This window comes from Calliopsis andreniformis, chromosome 8 (assembly GCF_051401765.1).
Source record: "Calliopsis andreniformis isolate RMS-2024a chromosome 8, iyCalAndr_principal, whole genome shotgun sequence".
NCBI lineage: Eukaryota > Metazoa > Arthropoda > Insecta > Hymenoptera > Andrenidae > Calliopsis > Calliopsis andreniformis.
The window spans coordinates 2685135-2703790 of NC_135069.1; the positions used below are offsets into that span (position 1 = coordinate 2685135).

The window sequence follows — 18656 nt, forward strand, 5'->3', positions numbered from 1 at the left end:
CAAATCCTCAGACAGCCTCGAATTTGATCTCCAGGTATAATCGTGATTCGTTAAACAAGTAGCTCCAGGAGCAGTAGCTGAAGTATCAGACCCTTAACGATCGTAGTAGAAGTTCTACTCGGAATCATGCCTCCCCTAAACAGGTTTCTTGAGCAGAATTGCCCGTAGAATCCATTGGCGAATCTGGTTTCCCTTCCCCACGATCCTGGAGAGGTTCTACGCCGAAGAAACAGCTTCGTACGTGAGGGAAATGCGGTAGTACGTCCGAGGAAGTCGAGCCATTCTGGCCAACATTCATTGTGCTTAGAAGTTGCTTAAGCTAATTGTGAGAGCCGCCCTGGGAATTTCTCTTAGAGCCAGAGTGGCTCTTCACGATGCTATCGTGCTGGAACTGATTAAGTGCGCCTGTGGACCGATGTTAGGAGACGATAATTTGCATTCGGATTATATCGCCGATAAATTCTCGACCTCTCGGTTGTGGCTAGGGTGACCCCCTATCGATCTCCAGCGAATAGAACCCAAGACAACGTTAAAAAAGAAATTATGAAAATTGGAGCGAGTTGATTGCTTGGAGACCAAGGGAGAATTCTCAGGAAAATCCTCTGTACTTTATTTTAATTCTACTGTATCACTAGCGAATCTAAATGGCCCTGCACCTACACTCCCGTTCAAAAGTATTAGGACATCTACTGTATTTAATGTATTTCCAGTTTATAATATAAGTAGTCAATCATCAGAAAATTTTAAGGGATGATTTTACATACCAAAATAACACGAGATTTCGCTGTGTCTGACTCGGAACTTATTCTACTGATTTCTCCGTATCTCCCAAATACATATCATATCACCGAGCAAGTATCCTAATATTTTTAGAGGGGAGTGTAAATACCATTAGGAAAGTTTCCCCCAAAATTGAAAGTTCTGCTCAGTTAGCAAGAACGAGTGCATTACACATTTCTGTGTCCATGAAATCCGCCAGACCCACTCTCCCCAAGTCTTGAATCTGTGAAAATGTTCCCAGTGTTCCTCCAGAGTCCATTTCCTCTCGATTCCAACGATGACCAGCTCCAGGGGCGACAATTCCACCGTCAGCGTATCGCGGAACGGACTCGACCGGATATACAGGTTAACTGCGCTATCGTGACCTGGATGTTTAGAGCGTCGCGATGCACCGTTACGGTGGTACGTGTCCAGAATAGAATCCACGGGCGATTTCAAAGGCAGAGGGAAACGGAGAGAGTCAAACGGAGCCACTGAACACGGTCTGGCGTTTGGAACAGTCGGGGACCGGCGATGAATCGTAATTATTGACGAAATAAACGCGACTGGATCCGATTGAGGATAGACGAGCAGGGAAATTAAGTCCTCGAATTGTGTAGGTATTCTGAAGGGAGCTGTGACCAATGAAATGAAAGGCTCCAGTGGTAGAATGAATTTAGGGAGGATTGGAATTGGTGAGATGTCACTTGGAAGCTGAGCTCGAAATTCTGAAGCTCGTGAAAGGAAGATTCTTTGATTACGGTGTAGTAATTGGCATGGATTGAAGATTAACTTTCGTAAATAAAATGGGGTTAATTGGACTTCGTTTTTAAATGTCCGTAAGCTGCGATGGAATCCTGGTAAATCCTTTGCATTTATTCCCAAGGAAACCAGAAAAAGTAGAATGACTCTTCAGAGGATTAAGAGCAGATCGAACATACCAGATAATAAAATACTTTAAAATTGATTATTAAATAAAAATTCAGGTCTCGCTGCGTGGCCTGGAAAAAGAAGAAGAACTTGAAAGTTAGAATTTTTATTTCTCGTAGCTGATACGTCGAGCCACGCGAAAATCCAGTACAGGAGTACTCAGCATAAGCAATCTTCTGTTAACTGGTGATTCGCGATAAATCGCGAGAATCGTCCCTCCCTAATGCGCGACTCTCCCGTTGAAACCGCGCCGAGTCGAGCGTTTAAAGCCGGCCATTCGTATTAATTATTCCCACGTCGGTCTGATTAACGAGCTCGCCCGTGCAATTTGTAGTCACGCTCGCGACCACCCTAATGATAATAAAGCAGGGAAAAATAGGCGAACGCGATGACTCGGTTGGCGCCCAGACGCTATCGATCTCTCTCGGACCTCTCTCCGCGGCTTAGCCAGCGTTTCAATGGATGTAAGGTGCGTCTCCCATGCTTCATTTCGCTCTGCAATTTTGTTTATGAAATATGCATACGGCTAGAGAAAAAGAATTTTCAGAAAGTACACATCGACGTGCCAGTTAAACGTTCCCCGCGATTAACAGTCGCGATAAATGTCGTCGCGTTACATATGCAAAGCAGGAAGGGGAGGCTCGGTGTCGCAGTGAGTAGCGTCGCGGTTCTCGAGCCAGTTGGCGAGTTGGCTCGAGTTCGAATCCCGTTTACATTCCAAAATTCGGTTCGCCACTTTTTCGCCGTTTTTCGTTCACCAGAACGTCGCGTAAAATCCCAAACTGCGTGGATTCTACATCAGTGAAAAATTCTGCTGTTAAATCTGCGACGCGGAATGGTCGAACAAAATTTACCCGCGGATATTTCGTCGGTACGTAACCCACTCTATATCCGTGGTGATAAAAGTTTCACCAGATCTTCACATCCCTTCTCTGTGCTAGAGATAAATGTGTCCCGGGAAATGGAGGAAAAAATTAACGGTTGAAATATTGAAATTACCGTGTACAGACTGTGTTGCACAGCGTGCACCGAGGAGAAATCAACGAGCTAGCAGTGATTGCGGATTCACTGCTGCATTCATTCATTATCAATTCTCCGTCGGCTTGAAAAGCTTCCTCGTGGAAGGTAACTGGGCTAAATAAGTGGAAATATCCCTTTTTGAACAGACAGGGGAAATAGGAATTACATGTGTACTGCAGTACAGTGATAAATTTAGTAAATTTATTTCACATGTTAGAGCGATTTGCGCGAAACAGTTTACAAAGATGGTAGCTGGATAAAGAAAGTAAAGTCACCCAGATTTGTAGCCTTGTAGACCTCTCGAATGGTCCATATTTCTACTGCCTCTAAATAAGTGAAATTACCCCTTTTTAGACAGACAGGGAGAAAGGAAGAATTCTAGATGTATTATATTGCAGTGAAAAATTTACTAAATTTATTTTACAGCTTATAGTAATTTGCATGATTCAATTTTCAAAAATAATAGCTACCTACATTAAAAAAAAAAAGAAAAAAATAGAATCACTCAGATCTGTAGCTTTTTGCCTCTCGAATAGTGCATATTTCTACTGTCGCCCCCTGATTGGGGGACACAGAAATTTGGGGGGTCGGTTCCACCAATCAGGTCATTAATCCCCTAAGGGATCACCGACAGGTATATTCGAGAAGTCAGTGTCCTCCAGGCAGCCGCGCAGTGAAGGTGTCAAAACAAATCCGTGACCCGTGTCTATAAACAGTTCACAGGAAGTGACTTTCTCGTGTCTAGTGCTACATATTTCAAGCTTCTTCTTAATATTAACGAAGACTACTCCTTTTATCATCTTCGCCACCCACGCGGTGAGTTTTGAATCATCACTTGCAGCTGTGGTTCCCAGCTCGTGTTTTTCAAAGTTCTCTCGGCCGAACGATTACTTAAAATGGGGCGGTTGGAAAAGGGAATTTCCTCGCGAGAAAATCTTTCACGCCTCCTGGCGCGTACACGGCGTCGTATTTTCCTTCCAGGGACATTACTTACCATCGTCACTGAGGGCGAGGTGCACGCGGGGATGGCGAGAGGGTGGAACGGGGCGGGGTGGGTTTATATACCGCTATGTAGCGGTGTAAACATACCAGGGCGGATCGATTTATGCGGCTAAGTAAGTGCATTTTTATGCACCGTTTCACAGCCGAGACGAGCAGCCTTGCAACGAGCCACTTCGTTTAACGAACGACCTATATAGTCGCGGAGGACGGCTGCTTTAACTTGAAACGCTCCGTACGAGGGGTGCATTGTTGATTTATTTGTGTGTTCTGTGCGTGGACCTCGCGTCTGACCAGCGGACGCTCGAGCTTGTAGAATTAGAGACAATTCGAGTCGGGGACAGCCCCTTTCAGTGAATCTGTGCTAATCAGAGGGTGGAATTGAAGATTTATCTGATTTATTTAAGTAGATTTTCATCTGAGAGTTTCTCAAGATAGTGTAAAGTAATATATATTTTTCTGTGATTTATTTCAACGCAAAATGTTTTCGTAGAGAGTAACTTAATGTATTCGATATCGAACTCCCTCCTTGCCAAATATAGAATTGAATTCTATTTAACAAGACACGCAGCTTGCAATCACAACAGGTAGTCTGACTACGAAAGCCGGATTTATCGCGTTCGCTTGTGATCCGATAATTTGGCAGACCGAAAACCAATTAGCAAACAGTATGCACGATGGGATATTAATTATCTCCCAATCGGCTTACAAAAATTCAACGACGTGCTTGAGCGTACATTAATAGAAGCTGGTTGTTTAGAGAGTGGGTAAACTGATTATAATCATGCCAGAATTTTATGAAATCCGATTAACATGTCCCTGGGGATCTCTGCAATTTTGCACTGTAATTATATCTAAAATACTAGACCTGTAATTTATTCAAAATTAAATTTAGCAAAAGGGGAAAAATATAAATTAGTTAATAGGATTCATTAGCTACTAACTAGGTAGAAATCTGCTTCAATATTCAAGGTGTAATCTGACTTCTAATACACAGGGTTAGTAAAATATAGAATCTCCAACCTTTTAAATAGATTCAGTCACTCTGAAATAAAATAAAATCAAGGAACTAATTTGAAGAATTTCTAGACACTTAAAACTTCTATCTCAGCCCTCATCCCCTTCGCAAGCAACTCGGAACCGAAATCACGAAAGAGCGCTTCGAATCAAATGGACCAGAACCGAGTGCAGTCGAACCGCAATTAAGCCTCTAATCCCAGAAACGAACTTCATTCCCAAGATGCCCGTCCAAGAAATTCGTCGCGCGCTAATCCTCCAGCAGGTTCCTAAACGACCATCGGCGTTCGATTATAATAGCTTGCGGCCTCTCAGAGGTTTGCGTTCCCTTCGATCGAACAGCACACCCCCGCCCTTCTGTCGACGCCCCCGCACGCAAGAGCTACGTTAATTCGCACTTACTTAGTGGGGGTATACACTGGCCGGCTGCCACTTCTGCTTAACCAGCTTTGTCAGCCGCAAATCGGCCCTCCTGCCTCGAGCTTGAACTTGCAGGAACGCGGCTGACAATCCTTCCGCTTCTCTAGGCGTTCCTTGCAGCGTTCTGGACATTGTTCTCGTGGAACTGAGGAAAGGGAACGCTGACAAGTTCCTTTGGTTTGTTGCTGGTTACTGTAGATTTCATGGTTTCTGCTTTTTGGGAACAGGGTGAGGGGAGCAATTACTGAACGATTACTGTGTCTTGTCTTTTATTTTCTAGCACTGTTAGACTGAAGATTTTTGTTTAACATATTCGAGACCTATAGGTTTTGCCAAGGCCTCGGTCTTTTCAGCACGAGAATGACTCGTGTCTTGTGTCCTTAGCTAATAGGGAGAGCTATTCTTTGACCCAATGGGTGGGTTATGGGACTCGAATGTGTTAATAATCGAATACTTTTATATAGTTTAGTATTGATATATATTGTTGTACAGGGTGTTCAACAACAAATATCAGAAATTTTAAGGAATGGTTATATGTGTTAAGATAACAGTATTTAAATAGTTGGTAGTAATTTATAGTAATAGTAATACTTGACGTGTCTGACTAGGTATACCATACTGTCTTATTCTACTGATATCGCTGAGTCTGATTAAACTAGTGCTCGCCAGAAGTAGAATGAGTCTCCAAGTAAGACACATGTCAGACGTATCTCAGGTGCATCTCCAGCATCCTATTTTGGTTGGTAGGATCAATTTGTAACACTTGTCGAAGAAACTATATGTGAAGATAAAAGGAGTCACAGTAATTGAAGTAATTGGTCCAGCATACAATAGTCACTCTTGCTCTATTTCCTTTTGACATAAAAATTCTTAAAAAAGTATCGAGGTCGCCATAAGAGCTGGCCTTGAATTGTGTCCCGATTGTACACACAGTATAGTAACGAGCACTTCCACCTTGCACGCGTCGTCGTTTCGTAAATCACAGAAGAAGGTTCCTTCCTCAGACGTGAGGAAACTCGTAACAATCTTCTGGAGGCTGCTATTCACGAAGGAATACGTGCAAACGATGTCCTTCTTTCAACAAAAAATCTAATAGGCAAACGAGGCTGTAGCGAACGAAGGGGGCACGTGTCAAACGTGTATCGTGGCCTGGTTCGTGAGGACGCGTGGTAATTACCGCGTTCTTGCTCTGCGTGGCTCTCCTGGGATCGACAGCACGCATAATTAACGCGGCCCACGGCATAAGCCGCTGTGTATTCAGGATGCTGAGGGAATCGTTTGAAATATGCACTCGCTGGCTATAGTGTTGCCTGGCCACCACAGTCGTCCTGCAATTAGTCAACCTATGATCCTATCTTGCCTCTTTGTTGACTAGTTTCACTTGAATTGCGCTTTAGTTCGAATTTGTGATACAGGAGATTTAATACTTAGAATTCTGGTGATTATGAATACGCACATAAACTGTAGAAATTAAATACAAATTTTGCTGGTCAGGAAAATGCATAAAATAATTAAAATTTAAATAGGAGCAGCAGTGGTACAATAATTCCTTTCTGTGTATAATTTATGTTATATATATTATCATATATATTATTTGCTCGACGATTAGAGTAACCAAAGTTATCGATAATTTTCTATTGACCTGGTTTTCTAGAACATCAATCCAACAGTCACGTTTCTCTTTATGTTCCAGTATGTGGCGACATTCACGGTCAGTTCTACGACCTGATGAAGTTATTCGAAGTGGGCGGTCCACCCTCTTCGACGAAGTATCTCTTCCTCGGTGATTACGTAGACAGGGGTTATTTCAGTATCGAGGTAAGTTAAAGCAGTTACATTTCCAACGATACGTAGAATCAGAAGGTGGAAAAATATAAAAAATTCCTCAACTCAAACTCACAATAAAAAAGTAGATTCAGTAAATTAGAAGTCCTTTACTTATTAAGTCACATTCGTCAGAAGTTAAATGATTTACTTAACAAACCCAGAATCGAGAAAAGAAATTCTAAAAAAAAGATTTAAAAATTCTAAACGTAAATAATCCTCAGTAAAAAATTGAAAAATACCGAGATAACTCGTTATCAAAAGAAGAAGCATGAAACGTGAACCCACAGCAACCCTAATCTTCAGTTTCTTCACGCTGGTCCCAGTCTTTTCGCAAGACTAGAGCGATTCTCCATCACTCTATTTAGCCCCGCGTGAAAAGGGTGTCCTCGCGATTGAACACCCTCGAAAAGGATCCCTGCTCGCGGGTGGATCAAGGACGAAACCGGGTGAAAGGAGTTTACCAGGCGTTTTAAGAGGATCTGACCGCAAAGGCGAGCCTCTGCGTGAGTTTGCCGCACACGCGACGAGGAGCCTCCGCGAGATCGATACTCTCTCTATCCGCAATATGCTTCGCTGGACTCTTCGGGGAGCCAGGATAAGAAAGGGGGAGGAGAGATAGAAAAAGACGGAGCCACTCTTTCGAGGTCTCGAGGATTTTCGTTTGTACAGTGAAAAGGAGACATCGCGACGCGATCAGTAGGAAAGGGACAAACGAAGTCTTGAATAAAAGAAGGGAGTGGAATATTTCAGTAGAGAAAGAACCAGGAAAGAGGGAAATTAATTAGGACTACAAAGGGCGAATAGGAAAATGGAAGGAAAAAATTGTAGGAAAGAAGGGGAGGTCCCAAGGAAGGGGTTCGTTTGAGAAAGGAGACCCGATGGAAAGTGGAATATTCAATTCTGAAAACAAGAAGGAAGAGAGTGTGTTAAGACGAGTGAGAAGTGGGGAAAGGGGTGCACTGAATAGAGGAGGGAATTAGCGAAAAAATTGGCCACGATGGTGAAAGATCAACAGAGACGTGGACGTAAAAGAAAGGGCCACTTTGTTGGTAATTTAGAAGGGGAAGTAAAAATGAAATGGTCGTGGACAGGAGGAAACGAGAGACTAAATCGAGAGGAGATTCCTCGATGACCAATCTGATGGTCAAGCCTGGTGCCTGGTTCGAGGGGCCTATTTCCGGTTCAGTTTCAGATAGAGTAGACCCTGGAGAACTGTACATTCTTCCTCGCTCGTTTTTCCGCGATACTCGGCTACAGGAATTATCTCGTGAAAACGACGATGCGATTATCGGGGACGATTTTATTTTCTCCTTGGGTTGGCGGCGATTCGGGGGAGATCTCTGTTTCTTCGTGGAGGGAAGGTCGAGAGGGAAAATGGGAACGGAAGTTTATGGGAATTGGCTTCCTGCGGCGTTCCCCTTCTCGTGGACCAGAAACTTCATGCTTTTTGACTTTCGGGAGGACAATTGATGATAAGTTACAAATGACTCATTTGCATTTGATTTACCTAGTGAACTAAATTTCGTTTTAAAATCGCATGGTAGTTTGAACATAGTTAGGAACACATTCTAATAACGTATGCGGATGCAATCAGAACATACGTCGACTGTCACGTAGAACACACATAGGTAGAACTGATCGCAAACAAGCTAGGGGCTGAGTATTTCAGAACAAACTTGCAGTCTGCGATTAGTTGGGAATATAGGAAACAGGCTGTGCTCTGAAACTACTACTAACGCACCCTTCGAGTTAAACCAATGCAAGTATAGTGCAGTCTTTAAGATTTTGTCTAGCAAACTCTGTGGGGGTGAGGATAGTACCTCTCTAGTTTACAATTTTGCATACTTTAGAATTTTTTGTTAATCAAAAGAAATTGAATTTATAGAACATTTTAATGAGCGAAACCCAACTGGTACATTTTATTGTCTTAAATAGAAATTCCATTTGTAGCCTTTGATTGAGGTTAACAACAAGGTCCAGTGAACAGGATCAACGAAAAAGGCAACATTAAATGAGAGTATTAGCGTTTTCTCGCAACTTCTGAGTACCAGAGCCACTTTACTCGCGCAGCCCTGAAAACAATAGCCAGGTAAATGATTTCGTTGCGATACGACGACGAACGAGGGAAAGAGACAGAGAGAGAGAGAGAGAGAGAAAAGTTCGAGCGTAATTATAGAAGGCACGGTGCAGAAGGGAGTGTCGCTCGACTGCTTCCACAAAGAGAGTGCAAGGCAAAAAGGGACGCCAGCAACGAACGTAGACAGTCGAATGGATTAACAAAGTGAAATTAATTGATTTCAAGGCTCCTCGCCACGAGAGCCGAAGAAATTCGGTTCCTATTAAGGAAATGTCTCACTCTCGCACCTTTTTAAGAACATCGCTCATTTGTAGGAAAGAAAAGGATCTTCGTAACCTTTTCTCTTGTTTACTTAATTATACTGTACATGGGTTCTGTGATAAAAGTACATTTCAGTGGCTTGTTATTTTTAAAATTGTTCTAAGGCTAGTAAAAAATGGATTAAATATTCGTAATTAAGTCTACTATAATTGACAAGAGATCGTGACATTGCAAAGTATTGAAGGCAACCTTATTTAAAATTAGACTACTGATTAACTCTGACGAACGTGGCTTTCACCAAACTTCAATTTTTGCATTCCTGAAAAAAATTTTTTAAATCCAAAGCATGACTAAAAAATTCTAAAAATAATTCCACCTTCGAACTACCCCCTAGTCCTTAAAAATTACAAGCTTTCTAGAATTATCTTCTCCATTTTATAACTACCAAAATTCCGAGACAGGAAATAAGTAGATTATGCAGTCATCCCAATAAAATTCCCAAGTATATTTTCTGCATGTCCCACGTGTTTCATCCAATTATGCAGGCTGCAACGAAACAATCTCTCGCGCCTCTTGTTTTTATTTCAAATATTTTATGAGCTACAGTGCAGGTGCGCGAAATAACACAGCCAATAAAACGAAAATGAGCTTTCATAGACGAGTTGGTCGCAGCAGCGTGACGATCGGATGAACAACGATGATAACGCGCAATAGAGAGCTAGATAACGCGTCCAGCCGTGCATAATCCCAGAACGGGGAGAACAAAAGGGGTGCGCATCGATCAGTCCCCCCGAATTTCTATTAATCAGCCGATCCATGTGGTGGAGGGGACAGGTAATTAGCTGACACTCCCTTTGTCTCCTAAATGAACAAAAGGCACGCGTTTCGCTAAATGATTTGGCGAGTTGTTGTTATTGTTGTCGTTAATTATCGACGTTTCATCCCCGCGAACATGATGAATCGACGGACCCCTCCTGTGAGATATCGATCTTCAATGCTGAAACAGGTCGGTTTATTTCGATACGTTCGGTGAAATGATACGTACATGGCCATCTAGAATTTGTGTAGCAATGTTTAATTATTGATTCATTTATTGAATATACATATTACTCGTATAGTAGCACAAATATTAGTAGAAATGCATTGAATTTGAGTTTCTTTAATTAGAGAGCTTACGAAGAGATTGCCTGTTTCTATATAACATCTACAAGTTCATGTTTGCTAGTCGTTTAGCAGCTTAACGAAGCTTTTTAATACTGATATTAAATTTGTTGAGAGTTAAAAGAGATTGAAAAATACTTTGCTATTCTTTTTCCAGTGCCATTAGCCAGGTGTACACATTTGTACTCTTTAGATTCCCGCTCTATTTTCTGGTATCACGTAATTCGCGAATTACTGTGCTACAATTCACCCCCAGGCTCTGCCTTCAGACATAAAGAAAAGAAGCTCGTCGCATTAATGCCCAGCATCTCGTCCAATGCAACGAAAATACGTTTCCACGTGTCCCATTACCATGCCCACGACAAAGAACAATATTAACGACACGTGCTCGAACGTATTCATAGCCACTTACACGATTGTTCGCGGGCAGGGATGGGCGCGTACGCTACCTATGCATTAATACCCATAATACTCGCATTCGTAACAAACCGTTAACGAATACGCGATGAATAAAAGATGGCCCCCTACTCTGGCTCGATATCGATTCTACGCGGCCCGCCAACTTTTAACGATTGTTTACTGCCAGAAACGCCTATACCACGATTACTTTTTTCTATAAATTATCGACTCTGCTCTGTCGCTGGCTGATAAGCCTCAGAAAAATTTAACAACGCGATGCATTGATTTTTTAGCTTGAGAGGAAACTTATTAATATGTCAAGCAGGTAAAATAAATTAGAATATCTGTAGAATAATAGCCAATTGCCATGGAATAAATTAGTTTCAATAATAGTTAATTGGCGTCCTCATACAGGTGATATATTAACCTCATTTAAACTTTCAATTCCTTCGTCATATTAATTTCAAGCTTTAACCCATTTCTGGTAGTTTGAAAATTCGTGAACAGAGGAAACAAGGAAAAAGTAACAAATACAAAAGTAATAATTCCTTTTCGATTGATCAATCTCAATAAATAATTAAATAACTTCAGGAACTTCGAACAGATGTCCCAGAGCTTTCTCAGAATTTTGTTACCACGATCTTAGGACGTAGATAGAGAGGTGTTTGCTATTCCTCTGGCAAGATTCTCTAGTTCGTCGGATCAGGCTCAGCCGACGAATACTTCGCGTTGCTCTTGCGTTAGTCGTGCGTTTCGAGAGCAGACTTGGAAGATTAATTACGCGCTGGCCAATTGCGTTGAAACGTAAACCACGGTTTCGCGTAGGCGCTTTTGTTCCGCGATGCGTGCCAGTTCCGTTTAATTTCGTCGTCCCCGCGTCTCGGCCCAGCCACGACGATTAATTAGCCGAGGCTTGAAATAAAACGAACAATGCTTCTTTTCATCGCTGTGAACGAGTTTCGACGGAACGGAATTTCGATAGTTAACCTACCCTTCGTCTTGGTACCCTAGAAGCCTTGGACGAAGAACAGGTGTTTCAGATTCTGCAATATTTGCCTAGACAATCGATAAGTAGAAAGGGAAATTATTAATTGTAGATGAAGCTATTTTTTCGAGCCACTTTTTGGGTACCAACTTTTTTTATTCTCTGTAGCCAGAGGCTTCAAAGATCTAATTGATACTTCAACAGCTCAGTATCTGAGCATGTTATAAATCCTATAAAATACCTTGCTCAGAACTAAGTGCTTATGTATCGTCCCCTCCGACAAACAAGGCAGTATTAACATTTTTAAACACCTCTGCCAAGCGACAGAAACGCGATCACAAGTGTGACTGGTTGCATTTAGAGTCGTAATACGAGTCACGAGCGTGTCTGTTCCGAGGCGGTGAACTTAATTCACGAGATGTTATAAATTATACGAGGAGCAAGTGGGAAGGAGAAAGAGACAGCCAAGACAGACAGGCGGAGAGATAAATAAAGTGGATGTTAGCGTGTTTCAGCGAAACCCGCCCATTCCAGCGATTTCCTTGGGAAAACAAAACGGTGATCGTCACTGCATTATGCGATCGCTGCAGCGCGATGAGGCTTGTAAAAATTTCGATTTCGCGAAAAACAAGCACGGGGGGAATTGTTCTTCGAAGGGGATGGATATTGGTTCTTTATGGGGAATCGCGAAGCGATGGCTGCTCGATTGAAACGCTGACTTTTGCATAACCTTTTGATGAAATTTTTTATTGCCACTTTCTGAGAAGTGTCCAGAGAGTCGATTTTTCAGAGAAGCTGTTACTTGGTGAAATGAAATATGCATTCGACTGGGAGGTTTTGTTTCTGTGAATTCACTAGGTGTCGTGAAATTGTTGTAGCAAAGCTTCTCAGTTTGTAGAGGGTGTTATGAGTGTTTTGCACGAGTGGGAATTGGAATAATATTGTTTCTGTTTTGTTGCAGTGCGTATTGTACCTGTGGGCACTGAAACTGTGCCATCCAAACACACTCTTCCTCCTCAGAGGTAACCACGAGTGCCGTCATCTCACGGAATACTTCACATTTAAACAAGAATGTAAGTAGCTTTTGATTAACAACACAATTAACACTAATACTTGAACAGATATTCTAAGAATGAGTTTCACTCTCCGTCTGCAAACTGGGTTTAAAAAAATCAAAAAAAGATTCTTAATACTCTTCCAAGTTTCTAGAGCAGTCAGTAATTTTTACTACTGTAATAATATGTTATTTTAATTCTTTTAAAAGAGGCGAAAATGCAAGAACAAAAATGATGTGCAGACAGAGGGTAAATTAGAGAACCTAGTGTAGATCAAATTTCCTCTCAAAGGATGCAGAAAACAAAATTCGAAATTTTTGGAAACACCACAGCTTCAATTCGGTCCAACGAAATCACCAACCTTTCCGAATTTCTACAGCTTTTCGAGGCAAACAATGAAGTCCGGTCGATATTTGATGGCCTCGATGTGTTTTTCACGGCACCCTTTTACCCCATCCTCGTTCCCGAATTTTCCAGAAAATCGTACGGCAATAGCCACCCCCAACCGTGGGGTGAAAGCCTGCTGGTGTGCAGGAGATTTTCATAGCGCTCTCGATTCGAGTTTTCCCTTTTATCCTTCGGCTCAGTCTAATGGACGAACATTACGGGAAGTTAGTGTCGTAAGTAGCTCGTAAAAAAGATTTTCGGCGATGCATCTCCGCGATGCATTTCCTCGTACGCTAAGAATATTCCAAACACCATTGTCATTCACAGAATCAGATCTTGCTAAATGCATTCTCCTCGAGTCGCATTCTCCCCGCGATTTTAGTATCGTTTTTATTGCAACTAAAACGCTCCTTTGTCTGCCTATACGTGGACATAATCTTGGTCGATGATCGCTGAAAAAGTCGTTCGCTCGAAAAGTCGAATACCAGCCTCTGTGATCCAGTTTACGAGGCATTTTCGTTGGAATCGTAAAGCGGCGGGGCCTTTTATGGTTCCAGAGATGAGGTGCGTGGCTCGTGATTGGAATGTAATTTAGTGAAACCTAAGAATAGGGTAGCTCCTAGACTGACATCGAGATACGAAACAACTTTGATAGAATTTTACTTGAAACATCAAATATTGGATGCCCAAGAACTCTCTTCTACCTAAATTTCACTTTAACTTCAAATGTTGAGGCTCAAATGTTATTTAGACTCCTGTTTTATTAGATTTTAATTTCCCAGAAGAAGTTTCTTTGATTCACTTTCCTTCTACTGAATATATTAATACTATTTTCAATCAAGGGGATTAAAATGATAGTCCAACATTCAGGGAGCTTTTCAAATGCTCTCAGCTCGGTCCCGCGGGACGCAAATCGAAAGTTAAACGTAACGATGTTTAAAATCACGAACGTAACGCGGCAGGTTAACGCGAGCCTCGTAAATACACGCGGCTTGACCCAGTATCGGACAATTTTCCAGGATCGATACGGTTTTCCACGGGCCGCCCTCCGCTGCGCCACGCAGAGTCTCCGAGATATTGCTGATTCCGCGCGAAGACCCTCTGGGAGCACGGAATCGGATAGAATTTCTATTTGAATGGCCTTCTCTTCCGCGAAGCAGAAGGGAACGCGTTTCCACCTAGCGAGATTCCTTTTCTTATCGTCTCGTCACGCGGGAAAATGGTTGCTATGGCTGTTATTAACGCTAGCTAAGCGAATATACGGCGATCCCTATTTTGAAGCTGATCTGAACCGCGGAACGACACGACTAGGGATTTGCATAGCGAAAACTATACGATTGGCTGAATCCTCTGAGAGAATTCCCCCAGGAAATCTTCATTTTCTGCGTAGACATTCTTTTGTGTCAAACCTATACGAATGGCCAATTTTTCTGCGTTATCTCGAGAAATTCTACTTTGATTACAGATAGAAGGTCTGGTAATTGAAATAGTGTATTCTGTGTGTCATCAATTCCATCGATTTAGTGTCTTTCGTTTTTTGTACGCTTCTCATCGACTGAATTACATTTTCATCTGCCCTTGTATTAACGAGGACCACCCGCGAACTCCTCCACTATCTCCTAACATCGGTCGCGAGTCGAACATCCAGAAGACACTTCAGAAAGCTCATTTGCGAGCTTTCGACCCGAATAAACAAGTCAAGAACCGAGGAACTATCGCGGTCGATTGAAGGACAACGATTGGGGGTGGAGCTGTTGTGTTTTGACTCGAAAAAGAAAATGCTTTCAAGGATTGAAATGAATCGGCTTGGGGACAGGGGTTGCCGAGGGTATTCTGTTACCTGCCCCTTCCCTTTTTCTCCCTCCCCTTAATTGAGACGAATTTCTGGGCAAATATTTCCCTTCTCGACTTTCAGTGCTCAGTCGGCCTCTGAATTCATTTGTTTGATTTGTGACTAACATCGTGGGGTCTCCTGTGTGGTTTTTAAGTGAAGCCTGTGTTTTACGATTGACAGTGACACTGCCAATGATTAAGGTACATATTTTTCTTACTTACCAGTATCTCCATATCGCTGTAGGCCTTCGAAAAAATTTTAAAAAAAGAGTGAGTTACAGAATAAAATAATTTGTATAGAAAAAATCATTTTAATTAGCTTAGAAGTTTTTTTTTTTTAAATCTGTGATACTAAATAGAGTAGGTTTTATAACGATTTCGTAACAATGAACAGACAATGGATTTTTTAAAAAAGGTCTGCAATATGTGGTTGATTGTAATTTTTTAGCGTGTAAAACAGTACTCTGCTCACTCATTATCGACAAAACCACTGTTATCGTTGTAATACAATATTGTTTCCCACGTCGAGATTTTCACTACAGGGCCGCTCGAGCCATTATTTATTAATCGTTAAGCACACGCGTTCGCGACGGAGTTATACTCGCGAATTAATTAATCAATTTCCCGTCTACAGCGTGTAACAACGATTAAAAGTTAAACAACCATAAGCGAACCTGGAACTTCATCGGGCTGTTATTGTATAACTTGATCGTGTTACAGTGCGCGACTGACGTACCAATTAATTGAGTATTTGAAGTGACTAAATGAACTTCGAAATCGTTTGCCAAAGAAGCCCTGTAACGTTAGTGAATTATGTATCATCGATTGATATTGCTTAATAAATTAACGAGAATAGCACACCCACCAAGGGAGACCGCATCAAAAGGGCTGACCACATTTGGTGATTTCAATGCTATCGATCAGCCACCATCTATTCTCACTTTGATTTTAATATCTGGCTTTAGATTCCACAGAAAATTCTGTCAATTTTCACCACATTTCCATCCAAGCCCACTCTTTGCATTTTTATTTACAGTATTTATAGTTGAATATTGATAATCAGCCTTCAGGTCGACTTTATGGCTGACTCGTACTACTTAAAAACATAAAATCGAGATAAATAGGGACACAGAAAGACTGGACCTTTTCTCGTAAGAGAAGTTACTATTTCTTAGACAAATAGTACTTGTCAAAGGGACTAGCAGCTATGCTCAATCGCAAATAACATTCGATCAATTAATTCTACCTCGTTTCGCGTTGCAAAGTGATTTCGTTCGGAGTCGCTGCTCTCGAGTTTCCTCGTTCGCGGTCGAACAATCGTTTTTGGCGGATCAGCTCCATTTCGAAACGCCGCGCTGACCCTCTGGCCACCAGCCAGCGGCTTTTTGCTCGCTGCCAGCGAGAACGTCCCACGTTTAATGCGTTCCTCGCTGCTTGACGCGCGTCAACTCGCGAGCTCAGATTCTTCGCTAATGTCGCCATGGGAACGCGGAAACTTTCAGACTTGAAAAATTATTGATTGTTTTAGAAACGCCTAAAGTTCGAACGAAGAGTGTCTGACTAGTAGTTTATTCTACTTTCGCCATAGACTCGCCAGGTCAGACACAGCGGCGTAAGTAGAATAAATCGAGTCAGACAGGTCCCATATTTTAGATGCATCTTTAATAATTAATAACTCAAGAATGATATCTCAAACACAATTTTATCCCTCTTGATTTTTGTTTTATATTGCAATGTAGAGTCATCTCTAAAAATTTCTGATACCCATTGTCGAAGCAAGTGATATGCAAATACGGGAAGAGTGGAAATGGGAGACGGCAGATTGAACGTGGATAAAGAAAATTAAATGAAGGGCGCGGGGGTGGAAAACCGAACGTACTCGCGTGTCACTGGGTGCGCGGTTAACCTTAATTGCCTCGCTTCGTGTGCGTTTGCTCGCCTTTCACATAATTACTGACTTACCCCTGTTTTCGAGGGACAAGAAGTTTCTCCGTTGCTCTTCTAGAGTTCTTAACTCTCGGTTAGAGATACCCTTTCATTCGGGGATGAAAGGAACCTCGGGCTTTCTGCAGAACGATAAATCCTTGGACTTCTGTGAGGAAGAAATCTCAAATAGCATTTGACAAATACGGAGACTTTATTTCTATAGACTGTAAAAATATGATAAAAGAAAAGGCGAGATAAAAAATTGAATATTCGACCCTCGTTTGCATTCAATAAATCGCTAAATGTACCCACACCATATCGAAGTTCATGAAAATATAAAAATCAGGTGTCAGCTGGTGGCCTAGGTAAACAGATCTCAGCCTCGAAAGAGGAAGTCTTCTTCTTTCCTCACAAGAACAAAATCCGCCAGTTTCTAATTTCCAAATACACTTCAAAGTTTACAATACACTCAACGACGAGGCTCAAGTGATTCAATGTCTTTCAATGAAAAGAGGGGGGCACCGAAAAGGCGCAGGGAGCCTTATCTAGAAGATCGTCGAGTGGACAGGTGGAATGACGAAGTGTTGTCGGTGGGGCAGGAAAGGGGCCATCGAGCGTACCTCTTGGACTTCCTGGCTGACAAACAAGACGGATATCCTGTCAATAAAACTGGCTCCCTGGGATCTCCTGGCTGGACAGGCTTGAAGATTTGTTGACGGTGAAACCAGACAGATTGCTGGTCGAACCTGTCACTCGAGGCCTGCGTCGCGTCGATATCTCGCGATTGAACAGCCCCCGACCTGCGGGTGGGCTCCACCCGATGCAAATCGACTTTCTCGCGGACGAATCGTTGCTATCGTTAATCTGAGCCGCGAATTTTGGTTACTTAAGTATACAACAGGGGGTGAAGTGTAAGTTACGATTGTGTAGAAGTTAGAAGACTTTGCAACAATACTGAGAACTTTGGTGCAATCAATCTTGGGTGTCCTTGAATCTCGTAGGGAAAGTTACACTAAATAGGGGTGAGGGACTAACACCAGGGAGCGTTGTCAACCCTTCTGACTGTTTCAGGACCCTCTGGCTATCCTTCGATTCGAGGTACAGTTGGTAGAATAGGATATAAGATGATACTAGCTAAGGTAACAATAATTTTCTGTTAGGAAAGGAATACTGTAAAATTGTAACTTCTTTAGTTCTGGATCTCCCAATCTTCAAATTTTTTAATTTCCCATTCTCGAAACAGAAATCCTCCTTAACGCTACCCCCTCAGGATAAAAATTATTTTAGCTTATGCAAGGCCTTGTTTCGCCTATTGAAGTATTCTTGCGCAACCAGTTGACTCGTTCTCCCCGATTAACAGATAAATTCTTTTTTCTTCGCCGATATCGCTCCCACTGTTTCGCCGTGCGCTAATTGACAATAAAGAGGAGGCTAATTAGCCGCGTGTCCGCGTCGCAACCATTCCCCCACCGCACGTTCGAGCGTAGAACGAGCTAAGTGTAAACTCGATTGTAAATTGGGATCGCCCCAGGGACGCAATTAAAATCCTCGCCCCCTTTGATATGCTCGCCACTCTGCTGGGATTAACGGCTCAGAATTT

At 42.2% G+C, this 18656-nt stretch overlaps 1 protein-coding gene across 3 annotated transcripts in view; it reads left to right on the forward strand.

The window, feature by feature from the left end:
• Positions 1 to 18656, forward strand: part of LOC143182170 (serine/threonine-protein phosphatase 2B catalytic subunit 2) — a 113782-nt gene that overhangs the window by 61186 nt on the left and 33940 nt on the right. For all 3 annotated transcript variants that reach the window (XM_076383013.1, XM_076383012.1, XM_076383014.1), the window contains exons 3-4: positions 6839 to 6963; positions 12817 to 12928. In XM_076383013.1, the coding sequence (XP_076239128.1) occupies positions 6839 to 6963; positions 12817 to 12928 (237 nt within the window). The remainder of the gene's footprint in view (positions 1 to 6838; positions 6964 to 12816; positions 12929 to 18656) is intronic.